This window comes from Aaosphaeria arxii (assembly GCF_010015735.1).
Source record: "Aaosphaeria arxii CBS 175.79 unplaced genomic scaffold BU24scaffold_29, whole genome shotgun sequence".
Classification (NCBI taxonomy): domain Eukaryota; kingdom Fungi; phylum Ascomycota; class Dothideomycetes; order Pleosporales; genus Aaosphaeria; species Aaosphaeria arxii.
In genome coordinates, this window is record NW_022983502.1 from 1 (window position 1) to 7,651 (window position 7,651).

Consider the following 7,651-nt stretch of genomic DNA (forward strand, 5'->3'; position numbering starts at 1 on the left):
GACGCAATGGAGCTATTTAATATTTAAGGGCGTCACGTGCCAGGTACCCGCTTGATTATTCGGACCTCACCTGCAGCACTTGCTTTTATCTGACAAAACCATGGAATTTCAAGCTTGAGGCTCTTTCCTTCCAGTCAACATAACTTCTAGAGTTTCCTCCATACTATTCGTTGAGAATGTGACTTGTACTGCGCCCCTTGTTAAGCATATTTACTGGTGCCTTCATGCTAGGATAGTACCCCGGGCTTCTAGAGGTCGCCCACTCATGAATAGGGTCCCAGTCCACGCATTTTCGTTGAGATTTTGACTTATAGTTGATGTTCTCCGGCGCGTCGGGGCTCATACCAAATGTATATAGCGCGAGGTTTGGTGAGCATTTCATATCTTCGATGATGACACCTAAACAATGCACTTCTAATTATTAGCATACCGAATCCTCGATTACTCAGACTGAACGAGACGTTCTGCAAAGGAATTTCTGGGCTTACATGCATGGCCGATTGCCTCCTGTCTCTCTTCAATGGTGCGATTCGGAAAGTATCTCTCCTCATGGAAGTGCCAATACATCCTCCGCTGTCTCTATCCATCAGTATGTCTAAGGATTCAACATGCCATGAGATTGAAATACCAAGCAGTGGAGATTGTGGTACACGCCTAATGCACCTAGGTACCCCTCAAAGTCCATGAAGCGCATCGTGTCGTCTGGATTCTCCTTAGACATCTTAACCTCGTCCTTTTCTGCAACAATATATACAGCTGGCTGGTCTTAGAGAGGAGCTTTATTTGAAAAGACACGCAGAAGGGTACAAACTTACGCTTTATAAGTCTGTCCCAAGCAGCATCAACCGCATCTGACGGATGCTCTGTGTAGACCGAGTGTAGATCTGGGTTGGCATTCTTTATCACGTACTGAACTAAATGAGACGCAGGTGCTGATATCCTTAGTTTACAGTAGGTCAAGGACGGATCTCCACTTACAATACGGAGTAAAATCATGCTTTGCTCGTTCAATATGTTCAAAAATAATGATTCCAGTTACAATAATCGTATAGATCACGAGTGTCAGAGTATATTTGTTGATCCTACTCAAGGTCCTTTTGTGTTGGACTTGGTCTGCGTGATCGTGATATTGAGACAATTCATCCTCATTCAGAAGAGAGCTATACTCTTTGGTGCTAGGCGCCATTCTTGGGAGGTATCTGCTGTGGTGGTTGGAAACTATTAGTGCCTCCGGTGCCCTTTTAGAGTCCACTCATCAACTACAAAGGATGTAGGATAGACTCTGACAAGAAACCTCAGATTAGGCAACTATGCAGCGGGACAAGGCAACAGAGACCAGCATAACCTCATTTATTCCGAGATGGCACATTCCAATTTCAGTCATTGGGATCACATACATGTCATATTGCCACCCTACCAAGAGGTGATCGCCAGAGTGGGCGGGAATTACTCGCACCGTTCTCTAGGCAAACGCTTGGTCGAACTTCATTGACCCCTTCTAGATAAGATATCCTTGTATGTAATAAATCGCTCGGGCCCCGAGCCCTGACATCAAGCGGCGAAGTGCAGAATTGTCACTCACACGGACAACTTGTCTCGGAGCGTTCTATCCCTTGAAGTCTTGTGGACCTTCGGCACTTCAATTCAATGACATGAGTCGAAAGATACTTATAGAGCACTCTATCAGCCCACTTCCCTCTGGATCCTCAGATTCAACATTATTTTACTTGAACACAGTCTGACACCCTCTTCATATCACCAAACGAGATTTTACGGGTGACACAGTCCTCACGACAAATATGCATCTAAAATCAATTGCAACCACTTTCTGTGTCATTATGGCCATGACATTTGCTCTTCCTAGCCAAGGTAAGGCAAAAACGCTTTGAATTCCAAGTAAATGAGAGTTAACACTCACGCAAGGTCCTGATGTGGACGACAAAACTGGCGAGCTAAGATGCGTAGACCCACAGCCAAGTGGACGCCCTGATGGTCTACCGCCTGATGCTGTGCTTTTCACCAGGCTTAAGGGTGCGGCTGGTTTATGTGATGAAGAAGCTAGAGGCTACTAGGGCTATTAGTTATGTGTGTCATGATCATACAATGATATCGTAGACTGATTGCACGGATCTTGTTAATGAAGTTCGATGGCCTTGTATTGACCGAAACGTGATCTTTTTATAACCCCAAAACCCACTTAAGAGTCGTTCCACAATAAATTTACCAATAATATAATAATGAAAACTCAAGTGAATATCAATCTATGTTACCTAGGCTTGTTTCGCGTGTATACCATCGCTAGAATGTACTTTGTGTGTCTCAGCCCGGCCACGAACCATCTCCACTTAGCCACTTCCTTTTTCGCGAGCCAGATACCAAATATGATATTTCGGACGATCTGAAAACTTGTCAGGAACTTCCAAATCACGCTCGCGAAGTAACCTAAACCCAAGCTTTTGGTACAGCTCTTTTCCCGGGAAGCTTGCTATGACCGTGATCTACATCGTTTAGTAATTCTTCTTTTCCCATTTCTAGAAAACCTACAGATGCTTGTTCTCTATTGGCAACAGTCATTCCCGACTTAGTAAGCTTGGTACCAATTTTCTGTCGTTGGTAATTCGGATCAACCGCCAGTACAATGAGCCCTTTGATATGTAGTTCAGTAAAAAGCAACAACAAAAAATAATGAGCACTCACTTAATATGGGCAGTCCATTTTGAGCCCAATAACTCTCATCATCCTCTCCACCTGAGCTGAACAATGCCTGTCCGTATTCCTTTTCTGTTTGATTCTCCCAAGTACCTTCTGGGCCGTCGAGCGGCGCTTTGGTTGGCTTCGCATCCTTATGTAGCGCCCACATCGTGCCCCCAATGATTTTTCCACTTTCGTCATCAGTGGCTTTCTCCCAATAAATTTCAGGGACGATCTTCGTGAGAAACAAAAGCCTTTGATAGTTTATCTCTAATCCTTCGTCGGTGAGGCCACGAGGAAAGCATGCGTTGATGTATGCATCTTTGCCTTCGTATGCCTTGAACATGACACGAAGAACCTCACGTATATCTTCCTGGCTTGCTGGTGCTATGGTGACTGTCATATTGTCGTTGATATGATGACGAACCTTTTGGTAGATTCCCGGGGCGTGAGAGCTTTATTCTTTATCTCATTGGGAATGTTTTGTACTACGTGTGTTATGCTACACCACTCAAATATATTCTTGTCGGCGTCCGAAGATATAGTTTTAAGTTTATTGCTTTATCGTTAATAACCGAGTATGTTACGTTCGCAAGGCAACCTTTGCCTTATTTCTGTTCGAGACCCGCGCGACCAAATTCTGCCCCCTTGCAGATCACGGTAGATAATCGAAAGATTCGATGACGAAGCTCATTGCATGCCCGTTATATCGAATTGTCTTATCTGACGCAAGAAACCCTAATACTGCCATATTTGGAGGTCGACTCATACATCGCTGCGGGGAAACTCCCTGGCATGGATATTGGTAGACAACGAATCAGCGGCCTGCGTGTTTCATCTACCTGCAAAATTGAAATATTATCTCATCACGTTATTGAATCCTATGTTGAGGAAATTTCGAAATAATCTTTTCAGGCGCTCCCATACTCTACTTCTCCTCATTCAACTGTCTTGGGAATTGCTCAAATGAAAACTCCGAATCTGTAGGATTTGAAAGTGTGACGACCCAGCAGTTCCTGTTTCATCAACATCGCTGACTCCAAATTTGTCTTGCACGTCGCCTACTGTGAAACCAGAGTGCAAATTCTTGATGACGGGTACCAGAAAGGGCAAACATGTTGCTACAATTGTTGACGTCGCTATCAAAGCAGAGCAGATCGTGATCTTCCAATTCCCTGTGATCGGATATTCGGCTGAGGGTACATGGTGCTGTAGCAAGAAATGGATCTTAAATGCGACTGGTACAACTAGTCTAGGGTAAAAGGTCAGTCTACGGAGTCTATGTAGTAAAGAGAAAAATGTCAAGTTACATCACTCTCACTGATAGAAGGGACATGAGAAGATATTTCTTCTTAGACATCTGTAGCTGCGCCAGAATAGCGCACATAACAGCGATAAGTGCACAATTCATGCAGGTATTCAGGATTTCAATGCTCGACCACAGGGCAATCTTTGAAAGTCAGCTTTGAATCATTAGCACACGATTGCTTACCAGATCAATGCATCTTGACCCAAGGGAGTCCCACGGATTAGGCAGCGTGCACTGAAATGCAATACTGAAAATTGCAGAACTACATCAGAGAATTTAGTTGACGACCTTAGTGACAAAGATGGGCAGAATTCGACATACAGGATCCAGGTTATGTTGAGGAAACAGACCGCCATGAGTAATCGCAGATATCTTTTCGTAGGCTCCAGCATGATTCCACAAACTATTGCCGCCATATTCGCTGAGCCGATCGTACACACGTACATGAATTGAGAAGTATATCCTAGCTTCGAAGCTTTTAGAAGGTCTGCTCAATAATTTTGAGAATTTCACTAACTTTCTCTACTCGCACTTGGGAATCAAGGGTCAGGTCAAAGAATGGGCTTCCCATCCCGAAAGCAACCTGCTGTGAAAGAAGGACGTTAAAAATGGTAGCAAAACTCTGAATGAAAGTTAGTTACATATTTAGATATACACTCAATGCTTGTAATACTCACCAACGTTAAAATTAGCAGAAAGTCGTCGAGGTGAAGCTGGTAGAACTTTGCACCCTTTTTTCCACGGCTCATTTTCATCCATATCTTTGAGATAACGCACAATGCCGAGAATAAGTAGCATATCCAGCATGCGATATCTACTGCCGGTCCTTGGTGGCTTGGGCTAATTGTATTGCCAGGCGAAGTCATTCTTGGGGCCTCAATGCAATGTAATGATCAGTAAAAGAGAGAGCAAAAGGACAGACAACATTTGTTTCACACAGAGATGAGAGAATCGTCTGGTTCCTTGAAGCCATTTCAGAGTTATGGTTAGGTGACACAACAAGGCAAACGAGGCAACTGGTCATGAGGCGTGGCAGCCACACCTTGCAATATCAGCCGGAGTCCGACGTACCCAAAGTAGCAATTAAATCAACGATAGGGTGTCACAAAATTTCACGAGATAGCAGGATAGTCAATCATTCCCTTCACTCTGCCGATCTTTACTACGCGCGGAGACACAAGCAGTATGATGCCTAATTCCCCATCGGCGGCAGTAATCTAAAAGAGCTGTGCCGCCTAGCGCCGGAGTTCCCGAAAGGAACCCTGGGGATTGGGATCATGGTTAAATTCTAGCGAGAGAACGATCCCTTCTAGACCTATTTCAATCTACTATAAGTTCTCGTCATCGTAAAGCAGACTCGATTCAACAGCAGCATACGATTCTCGACAAGATGGATACTGCTGATCTTCAGGAGCATTTTCGCAGCGAGGTAGATGTGCTAAAGTCAGTAGACAAGAGTATCTATTCTTCGAAGGCTGGTTCGTCCCGCACACAGAGTGATGAGCAGTTGTTAGCACGTTTTGGCAAGAAACAACAGTTTAAGGCAAGTTATGTACATGAAAGGCTTTTCAGAAGTGTTGAAGCTTACAGAAGCAGAGGAATTTCAATCTTCTTACAGTAGTTGCACTATGTACCACTATTAGTACGCTCCCACCTTTTCATCAGGCGCTGCAGTGAAACCCAGAATTGATCTCTGACAAACCTAGCAAATCCGTGGGCCGGTTTACTCACGTTAGAACTCTAAATGCAGCAACAGTTAATTGATACTAATATAAGGACAGCGGCATACAACTTGCACTTTTTAACGGTGGTTCGACTGGGATTGTTATATCAATACCATTAGTATTCTTAGGAGTTTTGATGCAAGCGCTCGTGGTCGCTGAGCTCTCGTCAATGTATGAACCTATATCCTAGCAAGGCAATCCACTTACGCAATCAGGATTCCACTCTCGGGAGGTCAATACAACTGGGTCGCCATACTTGCATCGAAACGATACTCCAACTTTTTATCCTATTTCACGGGATGGATACTTATTGTCGCGTGGCAAGCTGGAGCCACCAGTGTTATCTACCAGGTCTCAAATGTGATTGTGACACTTGCTTACGCTGTTCATGCAGATACCGAGATCAGTGAGTGGAAAGTGACACTGGTGTTTTGCGCCATTATCGCATTCGCTGTGTTCGTTACTACAGTCCTTGGTCGCGTTCTTCCAGCGATTGAATCTTTCGCATTCGTCGTTTTAGTCATGGGGTTCTTTAGTATCATCATAGTGCTCGCCTACCTTGCACCAAAATTGGACAGCTCATCGGTATTCAACAATTATTTTAATGGTGGAGAATGGGCTTCAAACGGATACGCAGTAGCGATCGGATCTGTTCCATTCATGTACGGGTTTAATGGATTTGACGCTGGTGTTCACATCGGTATGTTATCGCTCTCATGCAGCCTGGATGCTTCAAGCTGACCGTCTGTTTAGCCGAGGAGGTACAAAATGCTGCAGTGGTGATTCCAAAGGCTATTATCATTACCGTTATCGTTTACTTTGTCATGATCTACTCCACAGCCATATCTGTACTGTACTGTTTCTCACTTGAGCAAGCTTTGACATCTCATTACTCAATACCAATCATCGAAGTGTTTCAGAAGGTCACAAAGTCGAATGCTGGTGCAGCAGCCCTTGTAAGTCAATGTTCGCATGAGGTATCGAAAACGCACAATGTTGATTTAGAAAAAAAAGGTCTCGCTTTCGATCATTATGTTGATATTTGGCTCTATTGGCTGCTTAACAACCGGATCTCGCATGTTATGGGCATTTGCGCGTGAAGAGGGGGTTCCGTTGTCACATTGGATTGCAAAAGTAAGTTTGAATGCTAATAAGGGCATTTTCAAGCTACAGAAAGTATAGTAACTGACACTGTGTTTAGATCGAGCGTCGATCAAAATTGCCACTTTATTCAATTGGTACCACTGCTATCATTTGTGTACCCTTTGCATTGATTGGCCTTGGCTCCGAGGCTGCATTCAACGCATTTACCGGTTTAACTCTGGCTGCATTCTACACGGCATTTATTGTGGCCGCTTCCACCCTGTTGTATCGAAGACTCACTACCTCAGCTTCTAATCTACCATGGGGCCCCTTCCGTTTAGGCCCTCTCGGAATTCCTATAACGATCATATCTATCTTGTACAGTCTGGTCAGCATAGTCTTCTCGTTCCATCCCCCAGTCGCCAAGGTCGAGGTTGCTACATTTAACTGGTCACTTGTTGTGTACCTTGGAGTTGTTTTCCTCTCTGTTGTCTGGTGGTTGGTCCGCGCAAAGCATACATATAAAGGACCAAAGATAGAAGTTTTAACCCAAGAATGGTTGAATATGGGCGTTGATACAAAGAGTAGCCTAAGAAATTAGTATGACATTAGACTTTGGTTTCTAGCTCGTGTGTGCGTAAAACTGCTTCCCTGCCGCCCGAAAATCAGCCTAGATACTGTCTCAGGAGACTTCTACCCATACACCTTCTGGCAGTCTAGCAGGCTTTGGTTGACAGGCGCCGAATCCTAGCTCCATCCCTTACAGTCCACGACAAAGGGATATTGAGCCAATGCCCATTCTTGAAACGCCAAGAGGACTGAACCTCCCGACCCAATGCCCATT

General features: G+C 44.4%; 4 protein-coding genes across 4 annotated transcripts; 1 reads left to right on the top strand and 3 right to left on the bottom strand.

Annotated features, from left to right (window-relative positions):
• BU24DRAFT_498070 (uncharacterized protein) lies at positions 1–1,186 on the bottom strand (the record flags this gene model as incomplete). Its single annotated transcript, XM_033534326.1, has 5 exons — positions 1–411; positions 489–573; positions 629–756; positions 816–932; positions 979–1,186. The coding sequence occupies 5 exons, from the start codon at positions 1,184–1,186 to the stop codon at positions 164–166; spliced, it is 786 nt and encodes a 261-aa protein (XP_033376623.1). The 3' UTR covers positions 1–163.
• A 1,345-nt stretch (positions 1,187–2,531) lies between these two features.
• Positions 2,532–3,316, bottom strand: BU24DRAFT_138723 (uncharacterized protein). The gene has a single exon (XM_033521105.1). The coding sequence runs from the start codon at positions 3,092–3,094 to the stop codon at positions 2,660–2,662; it is 435 nt and encodes a 144-aa protein (XP_033376624.1). The 5' UTR covers positions 3,095–3,316; the 3' UTR covers positions 2,532–2,659.
• Positions 3,317–3,633: 317 nt separating this feature from the next.
• Positions 3,634–4,934, bottom strand: BU24DRAFT_456404 (uncharacterized protein; the record flags this gene model as incomplete). The annotated part of the gene is made up of 6 exons (XM_033531436.1): positions 4,678–4,934; positions 4,518–4,622; positions 4,322–4,467; positions 4,184–4,262; positions 4,002–4,141; positions 3,634–3,943 (listed from the first exon to the last, which is right to left on the bottom strand). The coding sequence occupies exons 1-6, from the start codon at positions 4,864–4,866 to the stop codon at positions 3,634–3,636; spliced, it is 969 nt and encodes a 322-aa protein (XP_033376625.1). The 5' UTR covers positions 4,867–4,934.
• Positions 4,935–5,157: 223 nt separating this feature from the next.
• BU24DRAFT_445586 (amino acid transporter-like protein) lies at positions 5,158–7,414 on the top strand. The gene is made up of 7 exons (XM_033530711.1): positions 5,158–5,543; positions 5,591–5,673; positions 5,782–5,895; positions 5,937–6,424; positions 6,478–6,680; positions 6,739–6,858; positions 6,926–7,414. Exons 1-7 carry the CDS (start codon positions 5,391–5,393, stop codon positions 7,406–7,408), a joined length of 1,644 nt encoding a protein of 547 aa, XP_033376626.1. The 5' UTR covers positions 5,158–5,390; the 3' UTR covers positions 7,409–7,414.
• Positions 7,415–7,651: the final 237 nt, after the last annotated feature.

Bases quoted from the DNA above. Each gene is read 5' to 3' on its own strand.
- BU24DRAFT_138723 (XM_033521105.1), bottom strand. From the start codon at position 3,094: ATGACAGTCACCATAGCACCAGCAAGCCAGGAAGATATACGTGAGGTT.
- BU24DRAFT_445586 (XM_033530711.1), top strand. From the start codon at position 5,391: ATGGATACTGCTGATCTTCAGGAGCATTTTCGCAGCGAGGTAGATGTG. The intron at 5,674-5,781 runs GTGAAACCCAGA...ATATAAGGACAG, and splicing joins CCTTTTCATCAGGCGCTGCA to CGGCATACAACTTGCACTTT. The intron at 6,681-6,738 runs GTAAGTCAATGT...TAGAAAAAAAAG, and splicing joins ATGCTGGTGCAGCAGCCCTT to GTCTCGCTTTCGATCATTAT.